Source organism: Hippopotamus amphibius, chromosome 1 (assembly GCF_030028045.1).
Source record: "Hippopotamus amphibius kiboko isolate mHipAmp2 chromosome 1, mHipAmp2.hap2, whole genome shotgun sequence".
Lineage (NCBI taxonomy): Eukaryota > Metazoa > Chordata > Mammalia > Artiodactyla > Hippopotamidae > Hippopotamus > Hippopotamus amphibius.
In genome coordinates, this window is record NC_080186.1 from 59,194,604 (window position 1) to 59,215,786 (window position 21,183).

At 37.9% G+C, this 21,183-nt stretch overlaps 1 protein-coding gene across 1 annotated transcript in view; it reads right to left on the minus strand.

Annotated features, from left to right (window-relative positions):
- Window positions 1–4,498: 4,498 nt before the first annotated feature.
- Window positions 4,499–21,183, minus strand: part of LOC130860318 (calcium-activated chloride channel regulator 4-like) — a 65,280-nt gene continuing 48,595 nt past the window's right edge. The window contains 2 exon segments of the mRNA XM_057748379.1: window positions 4,499–4,914; window positions 12,333–12,566. Of these exon segments, the coding sequence (XP_057604362.1) occupies window positions 4,499–4,914; window positions 12,333–12,566 (650 nt within the window).

Below are 21,183 nucleotides of genomic sequence, written 5' to 3' on the forward strand. Positions count from 1 at the left end.
TATCCATTGGGGTAAGTAGAGTGTTAAAGTCTCCTCCTATTATTGTGTTACCATCAATTTCCCCTTTTATGGCTGTTAGCATTGCCTTATGTATTGGGGTGCTCCTATGTTTGGAGCATAGATATTTATAATTGTTATAGCTCCTTCTTGGATTAAGCCCTTGATCATTATGCACTGTCTTTCCTTGTCTCTTGTAATAGTCTTTATTTTGAAGTCTGTTTTTTCTGATATGAGTATTACTACCCCAACTTTCTTTTGATTTCCATTTGCATGGAATATCTTTTTCCATCCCCTCACTCTCAGTCTGTATGTGTCCCTAGTTCTGAAGTGTATCTCTTGTTGACAGCATATATATGGGTCTTGCTTTTGTATCCATTCAGCCAGTCTGTATCTCTTGGTTGGAGGATTTAATCCATTCACATCTAAGGTAATTATTGGTATGTATATTCCTATTACTGTTTTCTTAATTGTTTTTGGTTTGTTTTTGTAAGTCTTTTCCTTCTCTTGTGTTTCCTGCCTAGAGAAGGTTCCTTTAGCATTTGTTGTAAAGCTGATCTGGTGGTGCTAAATTCTCTTAGTTTTTGCTTGTCTGTAAAGCTTTTATTTTCTCCTTCAAATCTGAATGAGATCTTTGATGGGTAGAGTAATCTTGGTTGTAGGTTTTTGCCTTTCATCACTTTAAATATATCCTGCCACTCCCTTCTGGCCTGTAGAGTTTCTGGTGAAAGATAATCTGATAGCCTTATGGGGGTTCCCTTGTATGTTATTCATTGCTTTTCCTTTGCTGCTTTTAATATTTTTTCTTTGTATTTAGTTTTTGATAGTTTGATTAGTTTGTGTCTTGGTGTGTTTCTCCTTGTCTTTATCCTATATGGCATGCTCTGTGCTTCTTGGATTTGATTATTTCTTTTCCCATGTTAGGGAAGTTTTCCACTATAATCTCTTCAAATATTTTCTCAGACTGTTTCTTTTTCTCTTCTTCTTCTGGGACCCCTATAATTTGAATGTTGGTACGTTTAATATTGTCCCAGAGGTCTCTGACACTGTCCTCAATTTTTTTCATTCTTTTTTCTTTATTCTTCTTCATGTCAGTTATTTCCACCATTCTATCTTCTAAGTAACTTATCCATTCTTCTGTCTCTGTTATTCTGCTCTGCTTTCCTTCTAGAATATTTTTAATTTCAGTTATTGTGTTGTTCATTACTGTTTGTTTGCTCTTTAGTTCTTCTAGCTCCTTGTTAAACATTTCTTTCATTTGCTCCATCTGTGCCTCAGTACTATGTCTGAGATCTTGGAACATCTTTACTATCATTATTCTGAATTCTTTTTCAGGCAGACTGCCTATCTCTTCTTCATTTGCTTTGTCTTGTGGGTTTTTACCTTTTTCCTTTATCTGCTGCATCTTTCTCTGTTTTCTCATTTTGTTTAACTTACTATGTTTGGGGTCTTCTTTCCTCAGGCTGCAGGGTCATAGTTCATCTTAACTCTGTTGTCTGTCCCCAGTGGGGAGGTTGGTCCAGTGGGTTGTGTAGGCTTCCTGATGGGGCGGGGTGGGGGGGGACTGGTGCCTGTGTTCTTGTGCATGGAGCTGGATCTTATCCTTCTATTGTGCAGGGCCTCATCTGTTGGTGTGTTTGGGTGTGTCTGTGAGCTTAGTATGACTATAGGCAGTCTGTCTGCCAATGGGTGGGGTTATATTCCCATCATAATAGTTATTTGGCTTGAGGTATCCAGCACAGGAGCTTGCTGGCCTTTGGATGGAGTTGGATCTTAGTGTTAAGAATGAGACCTCAGGGAGAGCGCTTCCTGATTAATATTTCATGGGTCAGGAGTTCTCTGGTGGTCCAACATCCTGGACTCAGCTCTGCTGCCTCGGAGGTCCTGGTCCAACCCCTGGCTGGGGCACCAAGACTCTGGAAGCTGCACCACATGGAGAGAAAGGAGGAAGAAGAAGAGAGAAGAAAAAAAGAAAAAAAAAGGAAGAAAGGAAAAGAACAGATAAAACCCCAAGACAGGAGGTAAACGCAACACTAAGCAGTCAAAATCACACAATGAGATGTACACACTTGCACTTGTAAAAAGAAAAGAAGAAAAAAAAAGAAAAGAAAAGAAAAAGAGATAAAACAAAGAAGGGAGTAATCAGATTAATAAACCCACATACAAATATATACAGTAAAGATTAAACTAACAAATACATAGAACCAGGAACAATTCAAACAAACTAGGAAGTCCTCCAATACTTTTAGGTAGGTCCCTGCACCTGCTCTGGACCCTGTGGAGAGCTCAGACTGTGATTTGGTATTAGTCCTGCATGTATTTGCCCCCACAGTTCACAGTTGCCCCCTAAGTCTACAGCCTCTATTGTAGAAACATTTGTCTATTCAGGTAATCCACACATGCAGGGTCTGTCAAGCCTATTGTGGGTATTAAGTCTGCTCCTCCTGCAGCTGTTTCCCTTTTTCCTCTTTGGTCCTACAGTCCCTGGGGATCAGTTTTGGTTTTGGTTCCATCTCTACATGTGGGCTGCTCTCAGGCATCAGTTCCCGCCCAGGCAAGAGGAGGTGAAAGAGGGTAATTGGAGCTCACTTTCAAATTCAGACTAGCGGGAGGGGGGGATATGGCAGTCTAATTGAAATTTGTGGGAATGCTTGCAGCAGCAGAGGTCAGCATGAGCCTGAGGTGTGCCGTGAATTCTCCCAGGGAAGATGGTCTTGAACGCGGGACCCTTGGTGTTGGCAGGCTGTACCTGCTGCCAGGAGGTTGTGGCCAGTGACCTGCCTTGCATACAGGACCCTTGGTGGCCGCAGCAGCAGGCTCTTTGTTCCACTTTAGCAGCCGCAGGTCATGGTGGTGCTCATGCAGGTGCTGCTCTGCAGCCTGTGAGTTCGCAGAGCAGCAAGCTCCTCTTGAGTACCTCAAAACAAAGGTCTCCTGCCTCTCCATCTGGCCCAGGCTTTTCCCCAGACTCCCTCCCAGCTAGCTGTGGCACACTAGCCTCCCAGGCTGTTTTCACACAGCCAGCCCTGTTTTTCTCCCTGGTGTCTGTTCTCGGAAGCCCAAGCCTCAGGGCCCAGCCACCATCCACCACTGTGGGTGAGCAGACTAGCGTCTTAGGCATGGATCCTCCATGTGGGAATATCTCTGCTCTGCCCTCTGTGCACCTGTTGTTGCTCTCTCCTCTGGGGGCTCCAAAGCTCCCCACATCCATTCCCGCCAGTGAGGGGGCTTCCTAGTGTGTGGAAGCTTTTCCCCCTTCACTGCTCACTCCCAGAGGGGCATGTCTCCTTGGGATTCCTTTGTCTCTCTTTTTCCCTTTTTTCTTCTGGGCTACCTAGTTATGTGGGGATTTTCCTGCCTTTTTGGAAGTCTGAGGTCCCCTGTCAGCGTTCAGAAGGTGTTCTGTAGGAGCTTTTCCACATGTAGATATATTCTTGATGTATTTGTGGGGAGGAAGGTGATCTCCACATCTTACGCCTCTGCCATCTTGCTATCCTCTAATTTTATTTTTAGTGAGTCCACTTTTCCCCATCCTTCTGCTTTAAGCTAAAATCATTTCAGGCCCAGGAAAAATGCTACAGCTTTCTCACTGGATGGTATTTCCTTTCATGTATTGCAGATTTCCTTCACACATAGAAACCAGAGAACTGTTTTGAAATGTAAATTAGAGTATACTTATAGATCATCAACAACTTCCTCTATACTTAGCATGAAACTCAGACTTTCTTCCATGAGCCTCAGGCCTTTCAGAATACAGTGGAGAGTGTATCTTGAGCATTATCTTTGAAATTAATTAAATGTGGGTTTTGAAATCCAGCTCTATTTCAGGCTCTGACTCTAAATGATAGAAAAAAAATGTTTTTAAAACATTTATTTTTCTTTCTTTATCTGAAAACAAGGACAATGTATAGTAGCTTCACTAATTCTTTTCTATAGTGAAAGAAAAGCACACAGGGATATGTATTTTTAAGGGAAAAGGCATAGATATATGTTTATATTGAAATGAAATAAGGAAAATGCATGCTATGACAAGTGGTGACTCTTTCATATGCTAGAAAATTCAATTTCCATAAACTGCAATAAACATTACATTAGCTATTATAGCCTGTTTTGTAGACACTGAGAGGTTACAGTACTTAATAGGACCAAGATCAAATTCATTTTTTTCCCCAATATTGCTCCTTTGCTTTCTTATACTTGTATTTTTACTATTCACATACACAACTTTAACATTTTGATGAAGTTTGAAATACCGTTCCAGGAAACTTTTGTATGAAGTAACATACAACCAGGTAGTAAGACAAAAAATAATTTATTTATCACTATGTATGATAAATGAAACAATGAGTAAATAAAATTATACTTTTAATACTGACTTACAGTATTTCAACTATCTCTGGTTGTTTATATTTAATCATTTTAGACGTCTCAAAATTATTTTCATGAGCTAATGATCCACAGCAAAATTTAAAAATTCACAGTATCCTTCAATTTTATTTTATTAAAATCCAGTCCTTGATCTAATTGCACTTTTTTTCTTTTTTAAAATGCAAATAGTGGCACTTAAAATAACACTAACAATTGTAACAGATCCAACCACTGACAATACCAAGGGAGAAATGTTAACTCTGGGATTTGGATGACTTTCACCAGGACTGGGACATGCTTGAGGTATAAACAAAGCCACTTGTGCAATGTTGGATACTTTTGATGTCAAATTGCTTTTATCCACACTTTGAATGGCAATGAATATGCGGGTTGCATTTTCTTCTGAGATATTCCCTGGTTTGAATGCAAAGGTTTCCTTGGAGTTGGCCTTGTTTTGTAACAGATCAGTAGTGTTTACTTGCAGAGCATCATCAAAATTATCCCTTAGATCCAGGATACTTCCACGTATTCTTATGATATAATGTTGAACTAAAGAAAAAAAAGTTACAAATGATGTAGGAACTGGAGCACCCATTTAAAATTCCTTCTTATTAATTCTCCTCAAAAATATTTAGTTATGTCAAGCTTATACTCATATCCAAAGCTGTATTTATTTTTCCTTAAAAGCTGAATTCTGATTTTTTTAAAATTTTATTTATTTATTTATTATTTTTGGGGGAGTACACCAAGTTCAATCATCTGTTTTTATACACATATCTCCGTATTCCCTCCCTCCCTCGACTCCCCCCCCCCACCCTCCCTTGAGTCCCTCCCATCCTCCCCATGCCAGTCCTCTAAGGCATCTTCCATCCTCGAGTTGAACTCCCTTTGTTATACAACAACTTTCCACTGGCTATCTATTTTACAGTTGGTAGTATATATATGTCTGTGCTACTTTCTCGCTTCGTCTCATCTTCCCCTTCACCCCCCACCCTCTCCCAAACCTCGAGTTCTCCAGTCCATTCTCTGCATCTGCGTCCTTGTTCTTGTCACTGAGTTCATCAGTACCATTTTTAGATTCCGTATATGTGAGTTAGCATACAATATTTGTCTTTCTCTTTCTGACTTACTTCACTCTGTATGACAGACTCTAGGTCTATCCACCTCATGACATATAGCTCCATCTCATCCCTTTTTATAGCTGAGTAATATTCCATTGTATATATATGCCACATCTTCTTTATCCATTCATTTGTTGATGGGCATTTAGGGTGCTTCCATGTCCTGGCTATTGTAAATAGTGCTGCAATAAACATTATGGTACATGTTTCTTTTGGGATTATGGTTTTCTTTGGATATATGCCCAGTAGTGGGATTACTGGATCATATGGTAGTTCTATTTGTAGTTTTTTAAGGAACCTCCAAATTGTTTTCCATAGTGGCTGTACCAACTTACAGTCCCACCAACAGTGCAGGAGAGTTCCCTTTTCTCCACACCCTCTCCAACATTTGCTGTTTCCAGATTTTGTGATGATGGCCATTCTGATTGGTGTGAGGTGATACCTCATTGTGGCTTTGACTTGCATTTCTCTGATGATGAGTGATGTTGAGCATCTTTTCATGTGTGTGTTGGCCATCTGTATGTCTTCTTTGGAGAAATGTCTATTTAGGTCTTCTGCCCATTTGTGGATTGGGTTATTTGCTTTTTTGGTGTTAAGCTGCATGAGCTGCTTGTATATTTTGGAGGTTAATCCTTTGTTGTTTCATAGGCAACTATTTTTTCCCATTCTGAGGGTTGCCTTATAGTCTTGTTTATGGTTTCTTTCACTGTGCAAAAGCTTTTAAGTTTCATGAGGTCCCATTTGTTTATTCTTGATTTTATTTCCATGATTCTAGGAGGTGGGTCAAAAAGGATGGCGCTTTGATGGATGTCACAGAGTGTTCTGCCTATGTTTTCCTCTAGGAGTTTGATAGTGTCTGGCCTTCCATGTAGGTCTTTAATCCATTTGGAGTTTCTTTTTGTGTATGGTGTTAGGAAGTGTTCTAATTTCATTCTTTTACATGCTGTCCAATTTTCCCAGCACCACTTACTGAAGAGGCTCTCTTTTTTCCATTGTATATCCATGCCTCCTTTGTCAAAGATAAGGTGCCCATATGTGTTTGGGCTTACTTCTGAGTTCTCTATTCTATTCCATTGATCTTCCTTTCTATTTTTGTGCCAGTACCATACTGTCTTGATCACTATGGCCTTGTAGTATAGGTTGAAGTCAGGAAGCCTGATCCCACCAACTCCATTTTTCGTTCTCAAGATTGCTTTGGCTATTTGGGGTCTTTTGCGTGTCCATACAAATCGTAAGATTTCTTGCTCTAGTTCTGTGAAAAATGCCATTGGTAATTTGATCGGGATTGTGTTGAATCTGTAAATTGCTTTGGGTAGTACAGACATTTTCACGATGTTGATTCTTCCAATCCAGGAACATTGTATGTCCCTCCATCTGTTTGTGTCGTCTTTGATTTCTTTCATCAATGTCTTAAAGTTTTCTGCATACAGATCTTTTGCCTCCTTAGGCAGGTTTATTCCTAGGTATTTGATTCTTTTTTTGTAATGGTGAATGGGAGAGTTTCCTTAATTTCTCTTTCTGCTTTTCCGTTGTTAGTGTATAGGAATGCAAGAGATTTCTGTGCATTAATTTTGTATCCTGCTACTTTACTCAATTCATCAATTAGTGCTAGCAGTTTTCTGGTAGAGTCTTTAGGGTTTTCTATATATAATATCATGTCAACTGCAAAGAGTGACAATTTTACTTCTTTTCCAATTTGTATTCCTTTTATTTCTTTTTCTTCTCTGATTGCTGTGGCTAAAACTTCCAAAACTATGCTGAATAATAATGGTGAGAGTGGAACCCTTGTCTTGTTCCTGTTCTTAGAGGGAATTCTTTCAGTTTTTCCCCATTGAGAATGATGTTGGCTTTTGGTTTTTCATATATGGCTTTTATTATGTTGAGGTAATTTCCTTCTATGCCCATTTTCTGGAGAGCTTTTATCATAAATGGATGTGAGCTTTGTCAAAAGCTTTTCCTGCATCTATTGAGATGATCATATGGTTATTATCCTTCAAGTTGTTGATATGATGTATCACATTGATTGATTTGCATATATTGAAGAATCCTTGCATCCCAGGGATAAACCCCACTTGATCATGGTGTATGATTTTTTTAATGTGCTGTTGGATTCTGTTGGCTAGTATTTTGTTGAGGATTTTTGCATCTATATTCATCAGTGATACTGGTCTGTAGTTTTCTTTTTTTGTGACATCTTTGCCTGGTTTTGGTATCAGGGTGATGGTGGCCTCGTAGAATGAGTTTGGGAGTGTTCCGCCTTCTGCAATATTTTGGAAGAGTTTGAGAAGGATAGGTGTTAGCTCTTCTCGAAATGTTTGATAGAATTCGCCCGTGAATCCATCTGGTCCTGGGCTTTTGTGTGTTGGGAGATTTTTAATCACTGCCTCAATTTCCATACTTGTGATTGGTCTGTTCATAGTTTCTATTTCTTCCTGGTTCAGTCTTGGAAGATTGTATTTTTCTAAGAATGTATCCATTTCTTCCAGGTTATCCAATTGATTGGCATATAGTTGCTTGTAGTAGTCTCTCATGATGTTTTGTATTTCTGAGGTGTCTGTTGTTACTTCTCCTTTTTCATTTCTAATTCTGTTGATTTGCATCTTCTCCCTTTTTTTCTTGATGAGTCTGGCTAGTGGTTTATCAATTTTGTTAATCTTCTCAAAGAACCAGCTTTTAGTTTTATTTATTTTTCTTATGGTTTCTTTCCTTTCTTTTTCATTTATTTTTGCTCTGATCTTTATGATTTCTTTCCTTCTGCTCACTTTGGGGTTTCTTTGTTCTTCTTTCTCTAGTTGCTTTAGGTGTAAGGTTAGGTTGTTTATTCAATCATTTTCTTGTTTCTTAAGGTAGGACTGTATTGCTATAAACTTCCCTCTTAGAACTGCTTTTGCTGCGTCCCATAGGTTTTGGGTTGTTGTGTTTTCGTTGTCATTTGTTTCTAGATATTTTTTGATTTCCTCTTTGATTTCTTTAGTGATTCCTTGGCTGTTTAAGAGTGAATTGTTTAGCCTCCATGTGTTTGTATTTTTTGCAGTTTTTTTCCTGTAATTGATATCTAGTCTCATGGCGTTGTGGTCTGAGAAGATGCTTGATATGATTTCAATTTTCTTGAATTTGCTGAGGTTTGATTTGTGACCCAAGATGTGATCTATCCTGGGAAATGTTCCATGTGCACTTGAGAAGAAAGTGTAGTCTGTCGTTTTTGGATGGAATGTCCTATAAATATCAATTAAGTCGAGATGGTCTAATGTGTCATTTAAAGCTTGTGTGTCTTTATTTATTTTCTGTTTGGATGATCTGTCCATTGATGTAAGTGGGGTGTTCAAGTCTCCCACTATTATTGTGTTCCTGTCGATGTCCCCTTTTATAGCTGTTAGCATTTGCCTTATGTATTGAGGTGCTCCTATATTGGGGGCATAGATATTTACCATTGTGATATGTTCTTCTTGAATGGATCCCTTGATCATTATGTAGTGTCCTTCCTTGTCTCTTGTAATAGTCTTTACTTTCAAGTCTAATTTGTCTGATATGAGTATTGCTACTCCAGCTTTCTTTTGACTTCCATTTGCATGGAATATCTTTTTCCATCCCTTTACTTTCAGTCTATATGTATCCCTTGGTCTGAAGTGGGTTTCTTGTAGGCAGCATATAGAAGGGTCTTGTTTTTGTATCCATTCAGCCAGTCTGTGTCTTTTGGTTGGAGCATTTAATCCATTTACATTTAAGGTGATTATTGACATGTGTGTTCCTATTACCATTTTCTTAATAGATTTGGGTTTGTATTTGTAGGTGTTTTCCTTTTCTTGTGTGTCCTACTTAGAGAAGCTCCTTTAGCAATTGTTGTAAGGCTGGTTTGGTGGTGCTGAATTCTCTTAACTTTTGCTTGTCTGTAAAGCTTTTGATTTCTCCATCAAATCTGAATGAGATTCTTGCTGGATAGAGTATTCTTGGCTGTAGGTTTTTCTCTCTCAGCACTTTCAGTATATCCTGCCATTCCCTTCTGGCCTGCAGAGTTTCTGTAGAAAGGTCAGCTGTTATCCTGATGGGTTTTCCCTTATATGTTGTTTGTTGCTTTTCTCTTGCTGCTTTTAATATTTTTTCTTTGTGTTTAATTGTCATTAGTTTGATTAATATATGTCTTGGTGTATTTCTCCTTGGGTTTATTCTGTATGGGACTCTCTGTACTTCTTGGACTTGGCGAATTATTTCCTTTCCCATGTTGGGGAAGTTTTCCACTATAACTTCTTCAGATATTTTCTCAGACCCTTTCTTGTTTTCTTCTTCTTCTGGGATGCCTATAATTCGAATGTTGGTTTGTTTAATATTATCACTGCGGTCTCTGAGACTGTCTTCCATTCTTTTTATTGTTTTTTCTTTTTCCTGCTCTGTGGCGTTTATTTCCCCCATTCTATCTTCCAACGCACTTATTCGTTCTTCTGCCTCAGTCATTCTGCTGGTTATAGCATTTAGAGTATTCTTAATTTTGGTTATTTTGTTACCCATTGCTGTTTGTTTTTCTGAGTTCTTATGAACTGTTTCTTGTACTTTCTCTATTTTGTCATCAAGATTTTGTATCATTTTTACTATCATTACTCTGAATTCTTTTTCAGGCATTTTTCCTATTTCCTCCTCATTTGTTTGGTCTTGTGGGTTTTTTTCGTGCTCCTTTGCCTGCATGGTGTTTCTTTGTTTCCTCATGGTTGTCCAAACTTTTGGGGTTGCTTTTCCTGGTGATAGAGGTGTTTATAGAAGACTGTCCAAGCCTCAGACTAATGTCCAAGTGTTGGATTAAACAAATACTAAGTCTAGGTAACACATACGTGTATAAGACACACAATTACTGAATCCATTAGGACATAAGGCTCTGGAAAGACCTGACAGAACCCCAGTATGCTATCAGATATTCAAAGAGAAACCCAACAGAAATTGACAACTGAAACAGAACAAATCAGAGACAAAAGCAAAAGCAAACTAATAAACAAATAACACCTTACACATACAAACAGTAATCCAGGGAGATTTTGTAAGCTAGAATCAAATATAGAAAAGAGCTAGAGTACCACCAGACAGAATGGAGATTCTCAGAATGAAATTAGACAATTATACTAAGAACTAAGATAAAGACAAAAACCTAATATTAAATACCAAGGTGGTGCGTCATCTGGAGAATAGAGCAAGGAGTCTGAGCAGATCGATAGTGTTGCTTATAAGTATGTTAAGATAAAATAAACTAAAAATGGTTGGAAGAAAGGGGAAGAGAAGAGCATAGTGTGATTAGAAATATGCAAATAAAAAGAAAGGAATAGAAATGTATAAAAGATAGGGATGAAAGGAAAGTATGAGAGATATATTGTCCATACTACCAAAAACTTAGCTAGAAATAGAAGTATATAAAAAGGCAAAAAAATAAAAATAGCGTAAAAAATAGCATTAAAAAATTATGTTATAGAACTTGTAGATCCCTTAGGACTAAGATCGTAATTAATAAAGGAAAAAAAAAAATCCAGAACTGATCCCAGAATGGACCAGTTCAATAGGATTGATACTAATATTTCTGTTTCCTTAGAGTCTCAGCTGTAAGTGTCCTTCTACTCACCTTGGGTTTTTTGCATTATTCTGTGACCAGCAGAGCTTCCTTTATTTTTCGTCTGTAAGCGCAGGTGTGTGGGGAAGGAGAGGGTACAATAGTGGCTCCTTTTCCTGGGAATGAGTGAGCAGTGGTGCACTGTTGTTTCAGTCGGGCTTGGAGGTGCCTGTTGCAGAGGGAAGCCGGTGGCTCAGGTGTAAACAGAGAGTCTCAGATGTGAGCCTCTCTCGGGTTTTTTTAATTTATTTTTTCTTCTCGGCAGCCTCCCTGCTGCCTGCATTCCAAGGGGTTTTTATCTAGCCCCACCCGAGGGCCTGAGGGTCCTTGTTATCCCTGAGCACCTTAGGTGGCCTACAGGGTGTCTCTCCACTGCCTGTTGCAGAGGTGTGAAAGAGAGAGAGAGGCTATGCCCTCTGTTCCTCCCCCCCGCTCGTGAGCCTGCAGCCTCCAGCTGCCATCATGGCCGGGCAGCTCTCAGGGGCAGGCACTCCTCACTACAGATCTCTTCCCTCCTGTCCTCTCGGTCCGTCACCTTACTGGCAACAATTTTCCTCACCCTGAACCAGCTCTCCGGTTCCCACGCTCCCACTCCCAGACCCTCTGTTCAGCTGTGAATCGACATCTTGGTCCGGGAATGCTGAGCTGCGGTGCGGACCCTCCATGTGTTTCTCACTCCCTCCCATCTGCCACAGCTCTGCCGCTTCACCCTCTTTGAGCCATCGTAGATGCCTCCCTACCAGTTATGTCGGGATCCTTGCAGTCCTTTCTGGTGTCCGAGGCTGTCTGCTGGTGTTCAGCTGGTTCTCTGTGGGAATTATTGTGTCCTTTGGTGCATTCCCAATGCATCTGTGGAGAGGCATGCATTCCACGTCCCTCTACTTCACCGCCATCTTTTTCTCCTCCAGTCTATCAGGCGGTGCTCCCTGCACTGGTTCCTGTGCCTCTCCGGGTTCCGTTGTGCTCTCCCCTTTTTTTTAATATACAGCCTAATGCATCAGTTCCAGCTTATCGACCTCTGCCTCCATGTTGAATAGTTCTGAATTCTGATTTTTAAACTCCACCAAATGCTACCTTTGCTGTATGAAAAGTGGTAGCAGGTTAAAATGTGTCATGTTTGATGATTCAAAACATGAGATTATAAATTAATAGTTTTCTGGGCTATCAATTAAAAATTATTTTCCTCTTACCCACCCTTATACCCTTGCTTTTGCAATGAGTACCTTTCACTTAATCAACACTGTATTACACTTCGTCCTTACCTTTTCCAACATCAAAATCATCTCCTGGTGCTGTCCATGTTATTCTGATCTCATCCGCATCAGGTGTAACTTCAAGGTCTGTGGTTTGACTTGGTGGGTAGAGTTCAGGTAAGGGAAATTTTGAAACATTTGAAACCACAAATGCACCTCCAGATGCCATTCTGGTGAAACTCTCCAAGTTTGTCTGAGTGTCCTCATCAATTTCAGGTCTTGGTGGATTCTCTTCAATTTTCCCTGAATTAAAAATTTCCTTGTTTATAATGAGCATGATACTATTCGTATTTTCAATTGAATTCCCCATCCCACTGGTCTTTTCCATTTTTTTTTCATATACTCAGTCACATTTTATCCAGTTTTGTTATAAAGTCATAAGTCAAGATAGCAGAGAAAGAAAAATATATGTAAAATATAGTTGTATAAAATAAAAATATAACCTAGAAATATTTTTGAAAGATTATGAAAAATTACTTAGTATTATTTTTGATGGCATTTGCTGATATATATATTTGAATATATAAGACCTAATTGAGTAGACCTCGATATATAAGACCAGAATATATAAGACCTAATTGGTTTTCTTCTAGTTATGTATTACCTATTACCCCTTTTACCATTCTTATGTAACAGAAATTATAAAGGTAGTTTGGGAAATCAGAGGCTCTCTGTGCATGGGTGGCACTGTTCTTGGAGAGTCATGGAATCATTGACTTTGTCTTTCTGCTCTCAAACTCTTTGGTGGGAGAATTCTTTCTCTAACATCCTGACCAGGATATTGTAGGATAGAATCAGATATCTAATTGCTTTGGAATTAAGGATGCACAGTAAAAAAGGATGCACAATGATTATCTTTTTAAAAGAAATTGCTTTACCTCCCAAATTATTTCCAAGCTGAGCATAAACCTGGGGAAATTCTGCCAGTCCCCTTCCAACCAGTTCTCTCCCTCCCTGATGCAAGTTCTAGGGAACATTACTTCTGATTATATTCCAATTGCCAAATGAACATTCCCAAAGTCTCAAGGTAAGGGACAAGACAAAGGAAAGTTAGCAAAGAATATATATTTTTCTAGCTAATTCTTTCAGAGTTACTTTGTTGATACAGAAGCAGATACAACTATATATTCTTTTTTATTATTATAAAATAAACATAACATAAAATTTACCATTTTCACAATTGTTAAGTGTACCATTTAATGCCATTGTCTTAGTCCATTGGACTGCTTTAGTAAAATACCATAAACTGAGTGACTTATAAACACAAAACATTTACTTCTCACAGTTCTGGAGGCTGGGAAGTCTAAGATCAAGGTACTGGCAGATTCAGTGTCTGGTGAGAGCCTACTTCTTGCTTCATAGATAGCCATCTCCTGTCTGTGTCCTCACATGGTAGAAGGGTGAGGGAGCTTTCTAGGGTCTCTTTATAAAGCACTAATTCCTGTCATTAGGACTCTACCCTCATGGCCTAAGCACTTCCCAGAGGCCTCACCTGTAAATACCACCATATTAGTCATTAGTTTTCAGCATGTGTATTTTAGGGGCACACAAACATTCAGTCTATAGCAAGCATTAAATAAGTACACTCACATTATCCAACCATCACCACTATCCATCTCTAGAATTTCAACATACCAGATGTTGAAATTCTGCACTGGATAAACAATAGCTCCCCTTTCCTATCTCCTCCAAGCGCCTGGTAACCACTGTTCTACTGTATGTCTCAATGTATTTGACTATGGTAGGTACCTCATATAAGTGGAATCATACAATATTTGTCCTTTGTGTCTGGCTTATTTCACTTAGCATAATGTCTTCCAAGTTACATCTGTGTTGTAGCATATGTCAGAATTTCATTCGTTTTTAAGACTGAATACTATTGCATTGTAAGTGTGTACCAATTTTGTTTATCCACTTATCTGTAAAAGAATTTTGGATTTTTTCCACCTTTGGCTACTGTTAATAATACTACTATAGACACAGGTGTAGAAATATCTCTTTGAGACTCTGCTTTCAATTCTTTCGGGTATGTACTCAAAACTAGAATTGCTGGATCAAATCATAATTCTGTGTTGAATTTTTAAAGAAATAGCCATATGGTTTTCCATAGTGGTTGCACCATTTTATGTTCCTAACAGCTGTGCACAAAGGTTGCAGTTGCTCCATATTCTCACTAACATTTGTTATTTTCTGTTGTTATCTTAATGGGTGTGAGGTGGTATCTCAGTGTTGTTTTGATTTTCATTTCTCAAATTATTAGGGATGCTGAGCATCTTTTCATGTACTTATGGCCATTTGTATATATCCTTTGGAGAAAAGTCTATTCAAGTCCTTTGCCCATTTTTGAATTGGGTTGTTGTTTTTGTTGTTGTTGTTATTGTTGAGTTTTAGGAGTTCTTTATATTCTGGATATTAATGCATTATTAGGTATATGTTATGCAAATATTTGTTCCTACTTCATAGGTTGCCTTTTCACTCCATTAATAATAGACTTTGATGAACAGTTTTTAATTTAACCTATTTCAACTTCTGTTGCCTGTGTTTCTGGTGTCATCCAAGAAATCAAATCTAATGTTATAGAGATTTTCTCCTATGTTCTTTCTAAGAGTTTTATATTTTTAGCTCTAATGCTTAGGTCTTTGATTCATTTTGAGTTAATTTTTCTATATGGGGTAAGGAAAGAGTCCAACTTTTTTTTTTTTTTTTTGCATGTAGTTATTCAATTTTCCCAACAGCATTTGTTGAAAAGACAGTCCTTTCCCAATCTAATGGTATTGGCAACCTTGTCAAGGATCATTTGACCATGTATGCAAGGGTTTATTTCTGGATTCTCTATTGTATTCCATTGGTCTATATGTCTGCCTTTATGCCAGTACCACACTGTTTTGATTGATGTAACTCTGTAGATAATTTAGAAATCAGGAATTATGACTCCTGCGATTTTGTTTTTCAAGATTGTTTTGGCTATTCAGGGTTCCCTGAGATTCCATATAAATTTTAGGATGGATTTTTCTATTTATGCAAAAAACATGGTTGGGATTTTGATATGGATTGCTGTTAAATCTGTAGATCACTTTGGGTAGTGTTGGCAATTAACAATATTAAGTCCTACAATCCATGAATATTGGATATATTTCCTTATATCTTTAATTTTTTTAGCAACATATTGTCATTTTCAGTGTGCAAGTCTTTAAGGTCCATGGTTAGGTTAATTACTAAGAATTCTATTCTTTTTGATGCAATTGTAAATAGAATTATTTCCTTAATTTCCTCTTTGAATTATTCATTGTTAGTGTATAGAAACACAGCTGATTTGTGTTGACTTTGTATCCTGCAAATTTGCTGAATTTGTTTATTAGCTCTAACTGTGTGTGTGTGTGTGTGTGTGTGTGTGTGTATGTAATTTAGGATTTTCTACATGTAAGATTATGTCTTGTGTGAACAGAGACAATTTTACTTCTTTCTTTCCAATCTGGATGCTTTTTGTTTCCTTTTCTTACCTAATTGCTCTTGCTAGGGCTTCCAATATTCTCTTGACGAGAAGTGACAGAAGCAAACTTGCCGCATTGTCTTATTCCTGATTTTAGAGGAAAAGCTTTCAGTTTTTCACTATTGAGTATAATGTTAGCTGTGTGTTTTTCACATGTGGTCTTTATTATGTTGAGGTGGTTTCCTTCTGTTCTTAATTTGTTGAGTGTTTTTATCATGAAAATAAATTCCACTTGATCATGGTGTGTAATCCTTTTTAACAGCTGCTGAATTCAGTTTTCTAGTACTATGCTGAGGATTTTTATATCAATATTAAGGTATATTGGTCTATAGTTTTCTTTTCTCTTAATGTCTTCATCTGACATTGATTTCAATACTATGTTGGCCTTAAAGAATGAGTTTGGAAGCATTCCTCCCTCTTCAATTTTTTTGGAAAAGTTTGAGAAAGATTGATGTTAGTTATTCTTTAAGTGTTTGGTAGAATTCACCAATGAAGCCATCAGGTCTAGGGATTTTTGTTGTTGAGAAGTTTTTGATTACTGATTTAATCTTCTTATTAGTTACAGGTTTATTTTGATTTTCTATTTATTTTTGCTTTAGTCTTGGTAGGTTTGGGGTTTGTAAGACTTTTTCATTTCACCTAGGTTATCCAATTTGTTGGCATACAATTTTTCATAATATTCTCCTATAATCCTTTTCATTTATGTACATTTGGTAGTAGTGTGCTCACTTTCTTTTCTAATTTTAGTAATTTGAGCCTTCTCTCTTTATTCCTTAGTTAATCTGCTAAAGTTCTGTCAATTTTGTTAATCTTTTCAAAGAACCAACATTTGGTTCATTAATTTTTTCTCTTATTTTTCTGTTCTTTGTTTCATTTATCTCTGTTTTAACCTTTATTGTTTCCTTCTTTCTGCTAGCTTTGGGTTTAGTTTGTTCTTTTTTTCTTGTTTCTTGAGTTGTAATATTAAAATATTGATATTTCTTCTTTTTTACTGTCAATGTTTACAGCTCTAAATTTCCCTCTTAGCACTGCATTTGTGGCATCCCATGAGTTTTGTTACATCGTGTTTCCTTTTCAGCCTTTTTAAAGTATTTCCTTATTTTTCTTGTGAGTTCCTCTTTGACACTGATTATTTAAGAGTAATTTCCAAAATTATGTGTATTTTTCAGTGTTCCTTCTGTTACTGTTTTCTAACTTCATCCCATTGTTGTCAGAGAAGACACTTTTTATGATATTAATCTATATTAATCTCTTGAGGTTTTATTTATGGCTTAACATATTTATCCTGGAGAATAAGGATGTGTGTTTGAGAGGAATTCATGTTGGATAAGTGTTCTGTATATGTTTGTTAGATGCAGTTGGTTGTGTTATTGAAGTCCTCTGTTTCCTTATTTACCTTCTGTCTAGTTGTTTTATCCATTATTGATAGAGAAGTATTGAAATCTCCAACTGTTACTGTAGAACTATTTCTCCCTTTAATTCTGTCAGTTTTTGTGTTATATATTTTGATGGTCTGTCATTAGGTGTGTGAATGTTTATATTTGTTATAGCTTCTTGCTGAATGAAGCTTTTTAAAAATATATATTGTCCTTTGTCTCTTGCAAACTTTTAATATTTAAAGTCTATTTTGTGTGATACTAGTATAGCCACCTATGCTTTCTTTTGGTAACTATTTGCTTGGGATATCTTTCAATCTATTTGTATCTTTAGACCTAAAGTGAGTCTCTTATGGATAACATATAGTTGGATCATGTGTTTTCATTCATTTTGTCAATCTCTGTATTTTGATTGGAGTCTGATCCATTTATTTTTAAATAGTTATTGATAAAGAGAGACATTGAGGAGGAGATAAGATGGTGGCATAGGAGGATGCAGAACTTACCTGCCCCCATGAACACATCAGAGATACATCTACATGTGGAACAATTTTCACTAAAAACTAACTTGGAGACAGAAAAAAAGACAAACAACCAAAGCTGTAAGAAAGATCCACACGGAATCAGGTAGGAAGGGAAGAACAGAAATGAGGTCAGGACCTGAGCTCCTAGGGACTCAGAAGAGAAGGGAGAGTGCATGGGTGGAGAGCCTACTGGGTAGTGAGCGTTGCTTACTCCCAAGGCAGAAAGGGTGGATTGAAATTGCATGGATGGATGGCTAGTTTCCCATGACCACCACAGCACATGCCCTAGCCTGAACCGAGCTGCCACTCCAGACCTGCTAGTTTTATGACTCAACTCCACACTGGGGCAAGGTCTGCCAAGGCTGAGGAGGGAGCTTGGCTGTGAGACACAAGAGTGGTTCAGACCAGAAGTGGTGTCTAAGCAGGTTGGGGGCAGCCACTACTGACGCTTACAAAGGTAACTCATCAGAAGCATTCCTAGGGACTTCCTAGGTTGCACGGTGGTTAAGAATCTGCCTGCCAATGCAGGAGATATGGGTTCTATCCCTGCTCCAGGAAGATCCCATATGCCATGGAGCAACTAAGCCTGTGGGCCACAACTATTGAGCTTGTGCTGTAGAGTCCATGAGCCACAACTATTGAGCCCATGTGCTGCAACTACTGAAGCCAACACACCTAGAGCTTGTACTCCACAACAAGAGGAGCCACCACAATGAGGAAGCTGTGCACCCAGAAGAGTAGCCCCCGACACACCACAACTAGAGTAAGCCTATGTGCAGCAATGAAAACCCAACAGAGCCAATAAATAAACAAGCAAGCAAATAAACAAGCAAGCAAAGAAACAAATAAAAAAGAAGCATTCCTAATCTCTGTCTGTAGCTGGACCACCATTGCCCATGCCCTGGCCAAGCATCCACACTGGCCCCTCCTCCCCTGAGGGATAACTCCCCTCTGGGGCAAGTGTTCCAGCACTATGTAGGGGGAAAACACATACTTAAAGTCAACAGAGCCAGCTTGGATCTAATTCTGAAGGCTCTGCTCCAGCAACTTGGGACCCAACTTTGCCCCTTGTAGGGTGGTGATGGCCACAGAGCAGATGGGAAGCCCTGGCTCAGACCTGGATCTGGCCCTAGCCTTTTCATTTCCAGCCCCACCTCCTACCAAGGTAAGAGCTGCCAGCACACCCTGAGGAAAGATGTGACTTGTGTTCTGTCAGATCCAGCTCTCGCACCAAAGCCACACACAGATTTTATAGGGATGCTTCCACACAAGGACACCACTTCAAGACCACAATAGGTAACTGTTTCACCCAATTTCATAGAGAAAGAGAAAATTAAGCTAAATGAGAATACAGAGACATTTGTTTAAATTGAAAGAGCAAGAGAAATCCCCTGAAAAAACAACTAATGACAGAAATAAGCAATTTACTAGATAAATAGTCAAAGCATTACTAATCAGAATGATAACTGAATTAGGGAAAACAATAGATAAACACACTGAGAACTTAAATAAGGAACTAGAAAATATTTTTTAAAATGTCAGAACTGAAGAATACAGTAACTGAAATGAAAAACACACTAACAGCAATTAACAGGAAACTATGGGATAAAGAAGAATGCATAAGTGTTCTGGAAGATAGACTAATGGAAATGATCCAAGCAGAACAACAAAAATAAAAATAAGTTTTTAAAAAATGAGAACAGTTTAAGGGATCTCTGAGACAACCAACATTCACATTATAGGGGTTCCAGAAGGAGAAGAGAGAAAGAAGGGGGTCGAAAATGTATTTGATGAAATGATGGCTGAAAACTTCCCAAACCTGAAAAAGCAAACAGATATCCAGATACAGGAAGAACAAAGGGTCCCAAATAAGATGAGCCCACACAGACCCACACCAAGACATATCATAATGAAAGTAGCAAAATTAAAGTAAGGAGAGAATTCTAAAGGCAGTAAGAGAAAAACAAAGAGTTGTATACAAGGGAGCACCCATAGGGCTATCAGCTCATTTTTCCACAGAAACTTGGCAGGCCAGAAGGGAGTGGCATGAAATATTCAAGGTACTGAAAGGGAAAAACCGATACCCTAGGACACTCTACCCAGCAAGATAATCATTTAAAATTGAAGGGGAGGGCTTCCTAGGTGGTGCAGTGGTTGGGAATCCACCTGCCAATGCAGAGGACAGGAGTTCAATCCCTGCTCCAGGAAGATCCCACATGCCACGGAGCAACTAAGCCCGTGTGCCAAAAAAAAAAAAAAAAAAAAAAAATTGAAGGGGAGATAACTTCTCAGACAAGCAAAAATAAAAGAATTTATCAAGACTAAACCTATTCTGAAAGAAATGTTAAAGGATCTTCTCTAAGTGGAAAAGATAAGGCTATAACAAAAAGTTAGAATCTATAAGAAATGAAAAATCCCTCTAGGAAAGGGAAATATATACTGAAGGCTGATGATCAATTACTTAAATATGCTAGTACAAAGATTAAAAGACCAAAATTTCAGAATCAAGTAAAACTACAATAGTCAGTAAAGGGATAAACATGAAGATGTAAAATATGACATCAAAACCCCAAAACGTGGCACAGGGGAATGAAAATGTAGATCTTTAAGAGTGTATTTGAACTTAAAGGATTACCTATTTAAAGCAAGTAGGAATAGTTGTAAGTCAACATATATGAACCCCATGTTAACCACACACCAAAAACATACAATAGATACACAAAAGCTATAGAGAAAGGAACACAACCATAGCACTAAAGAAAGTTATCAAACACAAGGGAATAAACTAAAAGAAGAAGAAAAGAACATTCCATTTTTTCCATTCAAGATAAAAACTCCAAAGTAGGTATGGAGGGATCATATCTCAACAAAATAAAAGCCATTTGTGACAAACCAACAAACAACATAAATCTCAATAGTGAAAAACTGAAAGACTTCCCACTAAATTAGGAACAAAACAAGGATGCCCACTCTCATCACTTCTATTTAACATGGCTTTAGAAGTCCTAGCCACACCAAGCAGACAAGAAATAGAAATTTTAAAATATCCAAATTGGAAGGGAAGAGGTAAAACTGTCACTATGTGCAGATGACATGATATACTATATAGAGAACCCTAAATTCCTTACACAAAAAATATTAGAACTAATAAATGAATTAAGCAAGGTAATAATAGGATATGATTAACATACAGAAACCTGTTGCATCCCTACATTAACAATGAAATATCAGAAAGAGAAATTTTAAAAATCCGGTTTCAACCCACATAAAAAATACCTAGAAATTAACTTAACAAAGGGGGTGAAAGACTGATACTCTGAAAATTGTAAAATATTGATAAAGGAAACCAACAATAACTCAAAGAAATGGAGCAATATCACATGCTCTTGGATTGGAAGGATTGATATCATTACAATGACGATACTACCGAAAGCAATCTATAGATTTAATGCAATCCCTCTTAAAATACC